Source organism: Monodon monoceros, unplaced genomic scaffold (assembly GCF_005190385.1).
Source record: "Monodon monoceros isolate NGI ecotype Baffin Bay Population unplaced genomic scaffold, NGI_Narwhal_1 Super_Scaffold_12, whole genome shotgun sequence".
NCBI classification, from domain to species: Eukaryota; Metazoa; Chordata; class Mammalia; order Artiodactyla; family Monodontidae; genus Monodon; species Monodon monoceros.
Window position 1 is genome coordinate 151,707,894 of NW_021703768.1, and position 13,466 is coordinate 151,721,359.

The 13,466-nt window shown below is 59.1% G+C and overlaps 1 protein-coding gene across 4 annotated transcripts; it reads left to right on the forward strand.

Annotated features, from left to right (window-relative positions):
* Positions 1–90: 90 nt before the first annotated feature.
* Positions 91–12,257, forward strand: N4BP3 (NEDD4 binding protein 3). Of its 4 annotated transcripts, none has more exons than XM_029219076.1 (5): positions 91–316; positions 5,529–5,879; positions 6,393–6,908; positions 7,353–7,580; positions 7,705–12,257. In XM_029219076.1, exons 2-5 carry the CDS (start codon positions 5,559–5,561, stop codon positions 8,230–8,232), a joined length of 1,593 nt encoding a protein of 530 aa, XP_029074909.1. In that variant the 5' UTR covers positions 91–316; positions 5,529–5,558; the 3' UTR covers positions 8,233–12,257. The 4 variants fall into 4 exon arrangements, with proteins under 4 accessions (XP_029074909.1, XP_029074912.1, XP_029074911.1 ...); XM_029219079.1 differs by having other exon boundaries at positions 5,532–5,879; XM_029219078.1 differs by lacking the exon at positions 91–316 and adding an exon at positions 1,776–2,810.
* The last annotated feature ends 1,209 nt before the right edge of the window (positions 12,258–13,466 follow it).

Genomic DNA, 13,466 nt, shown 5'->3' on the forward strand with positions numbered 1-13,466 from the left:
TGGGCGGGGGTGGCCCGTGTCCCCGCCCCCCACATCCGGGGGCCTGGGCCTGGCTGTGGGCCGGCAGTGAGCCAGTGAGTCAGGCCGGGTTTTCCCTCCGCCTCTGGAGAAGGCTAGGGAGCGCTGCCGAAAGAATTGGCGTCCGTCCCTCGCCAATCCGGCTTCGGCGCCCGCCCGCCCGCGTTTTTCCGGCGCCTGCCGCCTGGCCGCTCCATCCTGGTTCGCAGTCTCTGCTGGAGACGGCGCCCTGGAGGGAAGGTTCAAGTCCGCGCAAGGGAGCTGCAGCGCGCGAGAGGTACAGAGCGGAGCCGGCATGGTGAGTGGGGCGCGTAGCGGCCTGGGGCCGGACTCGGGGGGGTGGGGCCGGCCGCCGAGGTCTAGCTTACCCGGCGACCTTGGCCAAGCCGGAGCCCTACGCCGGCCGAGGTTCACGTCTGAGAAGTGAGCAAGGGTGGCAAGATGCAGTGTGCGCCCAGGTACCCCTTGCTTCCAGATACCGAAGCACCGAGGTGCGGAATCGGGGACCGTCCGCGAGCAGGGACGCTCTGCTGGGAGGGCGGGCGGCAGGTTACGCTGCAAACGCGCTTTCCTTGGGGCAGCTCCTGGGACCCCTGCACCACCGCTGGGGTGGGGCAGGTGCCCTTGGCGCTGGAGTCTGAGTTCGGCTTCCCCGCCCCCAGGCTATCCGCTCGGGGCAAGCCTTAGAGAGGAGCCTGGAAGAGACATCCCCTTCCGCCCCTCAGGTAGCTGGAGGACCTCCCGCAGTTCTGGGGGAGCCCTCGCCTCGGCCACAGCCTTCCCCGGGGAAATTCCATGGAGATGCCAACCTCGCCTGCCCCTCCACCTTACCCACGAGACCCCTCTCCTGCCCTCTCCCGCCCCCTCCGGGGTACCCACTTCCTCCACTAACCCCCTACCCTGTACGAGCGGCAGCTGCCAGCCTGCTGCCAGGGATCCCATGAATAGGGGACGCTCCCAGGTCTTGAGCACCATCCCAGTCTGGCCACAACCTTTGGCCAAAGTGAGGGCCCGCCTGGGGCCGGGCGGAAATCGGGGCCCTGACTGCGCCCAGAAAAAGGACTGGGACCTGTCATCTCCCACCCAGCAATCTCCCCGCCTCCACGAGCAGATCGGGGCTCTCCTCACTTGCACCAGGAGCTCAGCCTGTCCCTCGGCCTCGGTGCTCCCTTCCCGGCCTAGGGAGGGACAGAGGCAGGAGGCTATCCTGGGCCCGGTGATCGGCCTCCTCCCAGAGCCCTCTTAGGCAGGGCTTCTCTATCGGCTGGCTGTGTGTGGGTGTGTATGTGCGAGACTGAATGAATGCAGCCAGCCTGCTCCCGCCACCGCCTATAGAGCTAGCAGCTTCCAGGGCTCAGAGTCCAAATGCAGCCGTGCTTCCACTATTTCTTCCTGACCCAGGGGCAAGCAGGGGGGATTACAGGCTGAGGGGACTGAGATCCAAACCAACTTGGTTGCAGGGGCCCTTGCGAGTGTGGGGAGTTGAGCAGATATAATACACAGCAGTGTGTGCCCATGGAGGGCAGCTGGTAACCCCTGGCTGGGACAGCCTGGAGCAGAAGAGAGGGCCTTGCCTGGGGAGTTGGGATTGCTCTTCGTGTGGGATCTTAGGCAGCTCACCTCTTTCTGGGCCTCAGTTTCCCTAGCTGTAAGATGGGGTAAGGGTAACTACTGTCTTCCCCGCCTCCATGAGGCTGTCGTGGAGATGAGAGGATGAAACAAAAGGGCTGATAAAAACTGTAGAGTGCCGTGCAACTGTAAGTGACCATATAGTGATACTAAGAATCACTCCTGCAGCATTTAGACGCTGGACTCTGCCTTTTCACAGGTCGAAGTGGGACTAGGGAATGCCAGCCTCTCCCATTCCCTCCTTGGGCCCCTCTTACTGACTGCCCCCTCTTTTGGAGCTGGGACATTCCAGTCCCATTCCTCAGGGGCAGCTGCAGTCATGCCCCTCAGCAAAGCTGATCCCGAAGCAGGTGGTGGGACCCTCCCCTGGGGCCAGGGCTCAAGAGGGGCTAAAGGCAGCCAAGGCCAGACTGGGAGCTTCCTACCCGAGTACTCTGGGTGCACCCCAGAGGAGATGCACAGTGGGGTCAGGGCAGGCTTCTAAACGTCGGGAGCCTGTGTACATTTTCCTATGCAGCTGAACGTGACCTTAGGCATGTTTTACCTCCTGGGCCTCAGTTTTCTCTTCTGAAGTGGGGGATAACAATATTCCCTTCCCACGTGTGTTGTGAGCACGTGGTAGGCCCAGCAGCAGGCTGACTCAACAAGGCACCCACCAAGGGACACTGGGATGCCTCCCTGAGTGTCCTCTCTTTTTCTGCTTCATGGCCAGGGTGGTCCCCCAGCCCTGTTCTCCTGTCTCCACCAAGGGTTCGTCCAAAGGAGATGCTCCCAGTGTCCAGGCTCTCCGTGTTTCTGGCTAATCTTGGAGCGGGTGGAGGGGGAGGTGGAAGCAGGAGTAAAGGGGCCCTGTTGGGGCCAACCGGGACCTGTGCAGAATAGGACCTATGTGGCCCAGCCGAAACCTTGCTGGCAGGGTGGTGGGGTGGTGGTGGTGAGGTTCAGCTCTGTGCAGAGCTCTGGTCCCCAGGCACGTAATGAGTTCTGGGCGGGGAAGCCCAGGCACTTGGATGAGGAGGCCCTGTTTTTCGCTCTGGCGGTCCCAGAGAGGCTGCAAGGCACTTGCTGTCTCTCCCTCCCTCCTCCCCCCACACATCCTCTCCTGCACAGCTGCTCTGGCCTGAGTGGACCAGTCCCTGGGCTTCCAAGCAATGGGAAGGCATGTGTGTATTGGGGGTGTGGGGGAGGCAGGGGAGGTGGATGGACTCCTTTAGGAAAAAGGACTGTCCCCAGAGTGAGACCTGGGCAGGGTGGAGCCTCCCAAAAGCCAGGGGCCTTGGCCCTACTGGGGGAGCTAATAATACAGCCAGAGAAGTTATCTAGGAGGGGTGGAGGGTGGAGGGTGGGGGCCTTAGGGAAAGACAAAGGGAAGGGCTGTTTTTGCCCCTCCATCTAGCTCCATAGTTTTTTCAAATTGCTCAACTCACTTGTGGAGAAAAGCCGGTCCTGTGTGTGTGTGTGTGTGTGCGTGTGTGTGTGTGTGTGTGTGCGCGCGCGCACACACACACACACACACATACACTCCCCTACATCTAGCAGCCTTGGGGCTAGGGAGGACAATATGTATTCGTGTGTTATGTGTGTGTCTGGAAGGTGATCAGTGCTGTGTGGATGACCTTGAGCGTGACTGTGTCTGCTGTTGGATCCTCTCTGTGTCCTCTAACGGAGGAACTTATGTGCCACTGGTGGCACTGACTGGACTGCCGTATGTGTGTGGTGTATGTGCTGTTTTGGCCCATGGCTGCCTCTCCCCTGGACCTGAGACCCTTCGTGGGGATTATGGAGTGTTGGTTATTGCTTCCTGAGATAGGAAATGAGGCTCTGGCCAGCAGAACGTGAGGCACTGTGTGTTTGGGATAAAGTGGGCATATTTGGCACCACTGCCACCATCCCAGCCACCATGCTCTCACCAGGTTTACAGTTCACAAGCCCTTTCACCTCCCCATCTCTGTGACTGTCACAGCAACCCTATAAGGATGGCAGGGCAGGTAGAGTCTTTCCCACTTTGGGGAAAGGTGGGGAAACTGAGGCATGGCGAAGGGAGGTGCCCCATGGAGAGATGGTGTGAGAGTGCGCTGGAGACCAGATTCTCTGCTGTCTACCTCCCCAAGAAGCAGTGACAGGAGTTCAGTGGGCTGTCCGACACAGCAGTGTCTGTTGCTGGGTGGGCTTGTCATGGTGAGGGGGTGTCAGATTGGGGGGCAAGATGTTTCAATTCCAACTCTTGGGCTGTGGGTGACATCCTGGGTTCCCACTAGACATTTGGCAGTCGTGTTACTAGAATCACAGGCATCCTCACTCTGACCAGCTCTGTGACCTTGGGCAAGCCACTTCACCTTTCGGAGCCCCCAGTGCCCTTACCTAAAAAAACAGATACTTAACCATATGCCAGGGCTCCATGAAACCCCTACGCAGGGCCATGTCACTGTAGGTGCCCAGCACCTGTCATTCCTTATCTGGATGACTCTCTTAACCCTGTGTGGCTTGTGACACCCCCAGAGAGGTTGAGCTGTCTGGGGGCTGGTAGGGGAGGGTTGGGAAGGTTGCTTTTGCCCGGGGTGAGATTGAGGGCCACAGGGTGTGGGGGCAGGGCTGTGCCCTTCCACCCCCTCCCTCCTTCCCACTCCCTGTGAGCTTTGTGTTCTACAAACACAAAACCTGGAAATGGTTGAGGAAGATGGAACCTCCTAACCATTGTTTGGAGCAGGAGTCAGTGTCCCGGAAGCATATTGGGTTGTGGGGCAGGGCCGGGGGTGGGGGTGGACTGGCAGCTGCATTGTGCCTGCTGGGTGTCTGTCCGTGAATGGGAACAGCTGGGTGGGAGGCAGAGAAGGTGGCATTCATTCACTTGGCAAGTCCTTTCTGAGCACCTACTGTGTGCCAGGTGCTGGCCTGGATCCAGCGGGGCACTAGGGAGAGGCCCTGCCCTCCACAGTGTGGTCCCAGCACAGGTGGGAGACCTGGTCGCTCGGGAACTTGCTGGCGGCATTCACGTGTCTACCAGCTAAGCTCAGCTTCAGCCAGCCTGTGTTGATCCTGGCTGTAGGCCAGGCCCTGGACTGGGCGTTTTGTCCTCTAATCTTAGCCAGTCCTCCCAGCATCCCTGAGTGATAAGAGTTGTCATGGCCATTGTCCAGATGAGGAAGCCAGAGCCCACGCACTGATTGGTTCCACACATTGGGTCAGGATTTGGGTCCCGCTGCCTGGTGGTGGGCTTTGGAGGGGCAGCATATACAGGGGCTGGCAGGGGCTCCAGCTGCCCCTTTCCCCTGCCTCGCACCACTGCCCCAACATGGACACCTGTTCCGGAACTTGTGGCCATTGTTCCCACCGTCCTTCCCCTCGGGCCCTTCCTGTTTGTATCCCTCGTGCGGTAGCCCCCAACCCCACCCATGCCAGGTGTTTCCCTTGGGAAAACTCTGACCCTCTGCAGGAAGAGGGGTTGAATGGAATTTTCCCCCTCCCAAGGGAAGAAGGAATGGAAATTCTGAGGCCACCAGCCCTGGTTCCCTGGTGCCCTCTGTCCACCCACAACATTAGGTGCCTGGCAAGAGAATGAACAAAGTTAGAGTCAGACAGCGATGAGTCCTCAGCTGGCCCAGTCCTGGGAGGGGCCCCTATCCTGCTGCTCCAGGTCCTGGTCCCCCGTGACCCCAGTCATACCCTGGCCCCTAGTCAGAGCTGGAGCACTAGACAGGTGGCCTTGGGACCTCTACTCCTTTCTCTAGGAATCCTGTCCTGGATTCTCTCTGGAACCCACATCTGCCACTCCTGGGTGGGCCAGGTGGGGAGCTGACACAGAGCAAGCACTTGGTTTTAGGGCATCAGGGGAGTTGGGCAGCAAGCGCCTACCTGCTCTGACGGAGCCTCCCGACCCCCAGAAGCAGCCGCCTATGCCCTGGTGAAACTTCATGGCCACAGCCCCAGGCCCTGCTGGCATTGCCATGGGCAACGTGGGCAGCCTGTTGGAACGGCAGGACATGTCCCCTGAAGAGCTACGGGCAGCACTCGCAGGGTCTCGGGGCTCCCGCCAGCCTGATGGGCTGTTCCGGAAAAGCTTGGGCCAGCGCGAGCTCTTCAGCTACCTGCACCTCCCCAAGAAGGACAGCAAGACCACCAAGCGGGCCCCTCGGAACGAGCCTGCCGACTATGCCACCCTCTACTACCAGGAACATCCTCGGGCCGGTGACTTCAGCAAGACTTCGCTGCCTGAGCGGGGTCGTTTTGACAAGGTGTGCCTCTGCCGTGCCCCTCCCTACTGTGGTAGTGTGGGGATGGGGGCTTCCTTGGAGACCCTGATGCTGGGATGGGATGTGACAGTCTTTTTTTTTTTTTAATAACATGCGTAAATTTTTTTTAAATATATATTTATTTGGTTGCACTGGGTCTTAGTTGCGGCAAGTGGGCTCCTTAGTTGCGGCAAGTGGGCTCCTTAGTTGCGGCACATGGGCTCCTTAGTTATGGCAGGTGGCCTCCTTAGTTGCAGCATGCATGTGGGATCTAGTTCCCTGACCAGGGATTGAACTGGGGCCCCTTGCATCGGAGCGCAGAGTCTTAACCACTGCGCCACCAGGGAAGTCCCATGAAAGTGTTGCTATGGGCAGGCTTGAGACTTGGTCACTGCCTCCTGGTGACATGTCCCCCATGTTCTCAAAGAGGATTCCCAGGGGCTGCGGGAGGGAGCATCGGAGGGCAGAGCAGAGCAGTCAGCCCAGGGTCTCATTCCTGCCCTCTCTTCCTGGCAGTGCCACATTCGCCCATCAGTATTCAAGCCGACAGTGGGCACCGGGAAAGGCTTCCTGTCCATGCAGAGCCTGGCGGCCCACAAGGGTCAGAAGCTGTGGCGCAGCAATGGCAGCCTGCACACGCTGGCCTGCCACCCTCCCCTGAGCCCGGGGCCCCGGGCCAGCCAGGCCCAGGCCCGTGCCCAGCTGCTGCATGCCCTCAGCCTGGATGAGGGTGGCCCCGAGCCCGAGCCCAGTCTGTCCGACTCCTCCAGCGGAGGCAGCTTTGGCCGCAGTCCCAGCACCGGCCCCGGCCCCTTCTGCTCCTCCCTGGGCCACATTAACCACCTTGGGGGCTCCCTGGACCGGGCCTCACGGGGTCCCAAGGAGGCTGTGCTGAGCTGCTTGCCCGAACCACCACCCCCCTACGAGTTCTCCTGCCCCACTGCAGAGGACATGGTGGCCGTGCTGCCCGACACCTGCGAGGAGCTCAAGAGGGGCCTCAGTGATGAGAATGGCACCAACCCCTTCACACAGGTGAGAGCAGCCCCTGCCTTGGTGTGCTGTTCTGTCCCTTGGCATTAGAGTACAGGGCAAACAGAGGGTCACCAGCCAGCTCTCCCACATGGCTCTGGGCACAAGAGAATAAGGAAGAGAGAGGTGATTTGGCTCCTCTCCCCAAGCCCCACGTGGTGGGGATGTCATGGCATTGGTGGTCCTTGCTGGGAGTTGGGTGGGAGGGAGACTCCCTGGGAGGGCTATGTGTTGAGGACACTTCACCTCTGGAGGACATCGTGGGTTAGGGCACATGTGTGGCCAGAGCATTGGACCCTGGACCCTGTGGTGTTGAGGCACAGGATGTTAGAGGCAGCTGGAGTGTTGGATCTGTGGGCCAGCCATGGGAGTACAGGCAGTCGGTGTCCGGGAGGCAGGGCCGTGTGTGGATATCAGGGCATGGCAGGTGCCTCTTCCTCTTGGCAGGTGCTGGAGGAGCGCCAGCATCTGTGGCTGTCTGAGCTGAAGCGCCTATACATGGAGCAGTTGCACGAGGTGACCCAGAAGGCCGAGCGTAGTGAGCGCAACCTCCAGCTACAGCTGTTCATGGCCCAGCAGGAGCAACGGCGCCTACGCAAGGAGCTGCAGGCACAGCAGGGCCTGGGCCCAGAGGCCGATCCCAGTGCCCGATCAGAGGAAGAAGCCCGATGGGAGGTGAGAGACTAGGCATTCAGAAACTCCTGCCCTCATTACTGTCATCTCATCCTCTAGCTGCCTTCCAACTGGTCCCACCTTACCCTGCTTTGCTTGGCTCTTGCCCATCCCTGTCCCCCTTCAGGTGTGCCAGAAGACAGCAGAGCTTAGCCTCCTGAAGCAGCAGCTGCGGGAGGCCCAGGCTGAGCTGGCACAGAAGCTTGCTGAGATCTTCAGCCTGAAGACGCAACTTCGGGGCAGCCGGGTGCAAGCCCAGGCCCAGGACGCAGAGCTGGCCCAGCTGCGAGAGGCTGTGCGGAGCCTGCAGGAGCAGGCCCCTCGGGAGGAGGCCCCAGGCAGCTGTGAGACCGATGACTGCAAGAGCAGGGGGCTGCTGGGGGAGGCAGGAGGCAGTGAGGCCGGCGATGGTGCCGAGCAGCTGCGGGCTGAGCTGCTGAAGGAGCGGCTCCGGGGCCAGGAGCAGGCGCTGCGCTTTGAGCAGGAGCGGCGGATATGGCAGGAGGAGAAGGAGCGGGTGCTGCGCTACCAGCGGGAGATCCAGGGGGGCTACATGGACATGTACCGCCGCAACCAGGTGCTGGAACAGGAGCTGCGGGCACTGCGGGAGCCCCTCGCGCCCTGGAGCCCTCGGCTTGAGTCCTCCAAGATCTGAGGCCAGCGGAGTGAGCTGACAGCAGAAGCACTGTCAGAAGATGGCTTGCACAAGCCCACTGAGACGGCCAGCTCCTTCCTTACACTGGTCTGGGGCAGAATCTGCTGTAACCAGCCAAAGATGGAGAGGCTCGCTGAGAGGAGGGATCCAGTGGGACTGTGGGCTGGATGGGTGCCAGCAGCAGGAGCCAGGGCAAGGCCCTACTGGCTGAGGAATGCCCAGGCAGAGCCCAGCCCTGCTCCCTGAAGTAGGTATGGCCCAGGAAAGGAGGTTTGGGAGTGAAGAGCCCTGTGATGCAAAAGGGCCAGTGTGAGGGAGGGAGGCTGGGATGGGAACATTGGCCTCCCCAGAATAAAATCACATTTTCTACGAGGAGGCACCAGGTGATGATGTCAGCCCTGACCTGAGTCCAGAGGATCGTGGATGGTCAGGGTTAGGGCTGTTGTCCCAGGCTGTAGCTCCACCATGTTCATGGTCAGTGGGGAGGGTATGCCTTGTGCCTCTGTGTGCAGCTGCTGGACATGCACGTTGGGGACTGGAGGAATCCTTGCCCTGGCACCACAGAGTTCCTTAGCTGCCATGTGGGATGAAATTCCTTTCTTTAGCATCAGTGAGACTTTTCAGAAGGCAAGTCAGCCAAGGTATTGCTATAACATGAAACCACGTCCTCTTTTTGGAAAGGCTGGGCCCCAGGTTCCCAGGCCCCGCTGGATGTGGGGCCGGCCTAACACAGCTTCTGCTGGAGAACCTTAAGCCTCCAGGAGGGGCCCTGCCCCTCCCAGAACATACCTCCCACCTTTCTCTCTGGCTTGTGCACCCCTCCCTCCGTTGGGATGAGGGCCCTGGGAAGGTGCGGGAGATGAGGCAGAGAAAGCTTGGTAAAGGGCCAGAACCACAGCCCTTTACCACAGAACCGCAGGGAATGTGTACATTTCCCTGTAGGCATGGGGGGCCATGGGGTATTCTTGAGCAGGAGTGAGATATGATCTGATTTGTATTCTGGAAAGTTCTTTCCTGGGAGGAAGCACCCCCATCCCTGGCCCTGCATTTGGCTCCGTGACCCTTACTCTTAGCCAAGGCTGGTCCTTGGCCCCTAAAACCCACTCCCATCCTTGCCCTCTCAGACATCTGGCTTCCCCTCTGGCCCATTGCTCCCTCCTGGGTGGGTGATCTGGAGCACAGAACCAGTCTGGCTGTGCAAGAGGCATCTCCCTAGCCCTTGCTCTGGAGTTTGGTGTCCTTACAGATGCATCCGTGTAACTGCTGCCATGCATGGAGCGCTTCCTGCCTGCCTGGTGCTGTGTTAGGCTGTCAGGGCATGGGGGGGTCAGGGTTGAATTAGATGTGCTTCCTGCCACAGGGGAGCCAGCACACAGACGTCTCCCTCCCAGGCCCAGTCATGGTGGGGCAGTGGCCACGTCTGAGGTCTCTGCAGAGACCCCCAGTTTGTTCCTTATGGCTGTGATCAGCTCCTTCCCTGGCCATGCCTGGCGGCCCCCTCAGGCCCCAACAAGTGGGTCCTGGTGGTGGAGTGGAGTCGCTGTGCAGGGGTTTGGATGCAGCTGTGGAGTGTGAGCCAGTGTGCCCCGCCTTTTTAGGGCAGAGAGCAGGGTGTGTGTTGTCTGCCGTGGGGGTGGTGTGTTTATGTCTGTGTGAGTGTCAGGTGTGTATAGTAGAGATGTGCTGTGGGTGGTGGGTGTGTCTAAGGGGGTGTGTTTGGGGTTCCTGGGTTGGAGGCCTGGAGGGCTGCTTCCTGGTCCCTCCCTCTGTTGCATTCTTTCCCACCAGTCTCAGCCCCTTTTAGCACTGGCCAGGCTTGGCTGGAGCCTGTGGCCAGGGCAGACCCCCGGGCCTAGCTGAGACCCATCTGGGCTCACCCCTGAGCCCAGGTCCTCTGCCTGGGGAGGGAAAGCAGGGACACTTGGGTTAGGCTGGCCTGTCCATGACAGGCCTTGATACCCATTTCACACACCCCTTCTAATCGAGATTTCTGGGTCAATGGTTCCTCCAAAGGGCCCTCCAGAGCTCAGTGCTAGCCTGAAGACTGAGTCACCCCCAGGGCCTGGAGCTGGTCAGGCTGGGTGCCCACGTGCCCCACAGTGGCTGGGGTCCACCTTTTGGTGTCCCAGCTCTGCAGAACAGCTCCCCACCCAGCAATTAGGGAGCTGGGCTGGCCAGTATAGCCAGCGGGGAGTGGGTGGGCGGTACCAAAACTTGGCAGCTGTGCCAGAAACCAAAGCCAGGCCCAGATGTAGGGGGAGGGCACGAGAGAGCCGAAGCTGGGGTGGCTCAGAGGGAACCAGATCCCTGTGAGCTCATCCCTGCTGGGAAAACCAGTTCCCTGTCCCCAAGCCGGCTGGGTGGCTTTGGGGCCAGCCGATCACAGGTGCCACTGTAGTGGCTACTGCTTGGGGCAGCCCCTCTGTCCTGCCCTTGGTAGACCCCTCAGCTCCCCAGCTGTCCTCAGACCCCCTCCCCCAGCAGACTAGGCCCAAGAGCTAATTCTCTCCAGACTGAGACTAGCTCCCTGCACTGGGCTCCCTGCCCTTGGTCCCTCTTGTTCTCAGCTCAGATAGCTTCACACCCTCCAGTGGCTCCCTGGGCCCCTTAACCTGTCACTTGAGGCTTCTGACAGTCCCCCTCCAGGGTCACTGATAGTGGTGCCCCTCCTGATGCCAGCAGCCCTCTGGGCCCTCATTCTCCAGATGCCCCCTCACGGTGCTCAGATCTTGCCTCCTTAGGAAAGCCTTACCTGCACTGACACCCTGCCTAGGCAATTCCTCATTCCCTATGCCCGCAGCCCCTCCGTCTCTCCACCAGCTTTTTCTGTGCTGTTGGAATTGTCAGTTTGCCTCTGTTTCCACTGGGCTGTGGGCATGGTTGGGGCAGGGCCGGCTCTTCTGTTTTCATCCCCAGAGCCTGCTCTGGTTCCAGCCCAGCAGACACTGGGGGGCTTTGGAGTCAAGAGAGACCACACCCCTCCCCTGACTAGCATATGGATTCAAGCTGGTGGGGCGGGGGGAAGATGGCAAAGGCTCCAGCTCCAAGCATTCATTCACCTTTCGTGCCACCTGGCCTGAACCAGGTCTGTGCCAAGCACTGCCATTCACTGCACAGTGATGTACTGAGTGCCTCACTTGGGGAGGAAGCCAAGGTGGTCAAAGCCTCTGCCCCCGTGGCCCTTCCCGGAGGGTGGGGGAGAGAGACAACACACACACAGGTCCACAGTAGTGACTGGGCCAGAAGAGTGCAAACATACAGAGGTGGGGACAACAGAGGCACCTCCACAGTGGTGAGCAAGTCAGCAGATCTCGGAGAAGGCAGAGGGAGCCCATCTGGGGGATGGAGAGTAAATGTCTTTGAGACTGGGGGAGCTGCAGGTATTAGGGAAACTTTTTCCAAAGAGGGTGCAGGTGACAATTCAGATTGCATAACCCACCACCCTAGTAGGTGGGGGCTTTACCCTCTGTATTGGATTCAGGAAAGAAAAAGAATGTGCTGTTTCTTGAAACAAAAACAAAAGTGGAATAGGTCATGAGAGGTGAAGTTTGAGTGCCATGGGAGTTCAGAGGAGAGCTGGCTCACTTATCACTCCAGGTCATAGTGGGGAAGGGGACAGATGTTGACCAAACTTTGGTTGGCCACTTCCGAGCTTTCTTTTTGACTGTGCCTTCCTGTGTCCTTCCTTATGCAGTCCAGTTCTAGCGAGAATCCTGCTAACTTAGGTTAGACAGAGTTCTCCCATCCTCCATATCTGATCACCTTCCATATCTAATCTGGTTCCTCAGCCTCCACCATCTCCCAGGTTATGTCTGGTCACTCTGGCCTGCCTTCATTGAGAATCCTCTGAAGTCGTTTAGCCAGTTCCCCCTGCACCTTGAGGTTTCCTCTTAGTAATTTTCCATCTGCTGACCTCCACCCTGCTCCTTGGCTATGAATTCAACGTTTCCTGGTTATATTTGGAGTTGAGGCCACTCTCTGGCCCCTACCACAAGACCCCATTCCAGTAGCCCCCTTGAATAAAGTCTTCCTTACCATATTCTTTAACACGTGTCATGAGTAATTTTTTTCTTTAACAGGGGTAATCTCAGAGGAGGGGAAGTTGGGGGTATTTCCTCTGGAGTAGGGTGAGATGAAGGCATTCCAGGATGGGCCTGGATTTGGTCACGGGGAAGCGTGTGGCAGGTCTATGAGAGGATCTTGTCTGGAAAGGGGTGAAAGGAGCCAAGCTGGACAGCCTGGCAAGCTGGCACAGAAGGACTTCACCTCCTGTGACTGTGGGTGGGTCTCTCAGGGAGCCAAGGGGAAGGGCCAGAACCAGGACCGGCTTTGTGTGTGTGTGACCTGTGTAGTCACCAAGGGCCCCACACTCAGAAGGGCCTTAGACTTGGTGCAATGCTCTGCTGTCATCATCCGGAAGTTAATGATGTTTGAACAAATGGCCTCGCATTTTCATTTTGCTTTGGGGCCTGCAAATGATATAGCTGCTCCTGGCCTGAACCAAAGCTTTGCAAGGAGTGGCACGGGTAGGGAGAAACAGGAGACTGGTTGGGAGCCACCTGGAGGGTGGAAGGAAGAGCAGAGCCTGAGCGGGCAACTTGAACTGATGTTGAGCCCTGATGCTCCCAGGTTCTGCAGAAGGCAGGTGGTGGCTGCGCTACCCGCTGTTGCCCCCCCATCCCCCCAGCTATCAGGGGAGGTTCATCTTTTCCTAGCCTGGCCTTCCTGGACACACTCTGGGAGGCAAGGAAGGCTGTTTTTCAGGAGAGCACTGCAGGGCTTGTCCTCTCTATCAAGAACTTTTCTTCCCTCCCTCCCTCCCTCCCTCCCTCCCTCCCTTCCTTCTTTGTTATCTAGTATGCTCTTTGTGTACTGGCCTCCCTAACCCCTGCCATTTTTTTTTTTGCAGTACGCGGGCCTCTCACTGTTGTGGCCTCTCCCGTCGTGGAGCACAGGCTCCGGACGCGCAGGCTCAGCGGCCATGGCTCACGGCCGCAGCCGCTCCGCGGCATGTGGGATCTTCCCGGACCGGGTCACGAACCCGTGTCCCCTGCATCGGCAGGCGGACTCCCAACCACTGCGCCACCAGGGAAGCCCACCCCTGCCATTTTTAAGGTATAATTTACATACAGGAAAATTCACTGCTTTGATAGTACAGAGAATTGTACAACCAGCCCTACGGAATAGCCAAGATACAAAATAGTTCCATCATCCCCCCCAAATCCCCATGTACC

Coding starts and splice junctions, on each gene's coding strand:
- N4BP3 (XM_029219076.1), top strand. CDS start 5,559: ATGGCCACAGCCCCAGGCCCTGCTGGCATTGCCATGGGCAACGTGGGC. Junction 5,880..6,392: donor AGCGGGGTCGTTTTGACAAG/GTGTGCCTCTGC, acceptor TCTTCCTGGCAG/TGCCACATTCGCCCATCAGT. Junction 7,581..7,704: donor AGGAAGAAGCCCGATGGGAG/GTGAGAGACTAG, acceptor GTCCCCCTTCAG/GTGTGCCAGAAGACAGCAGA.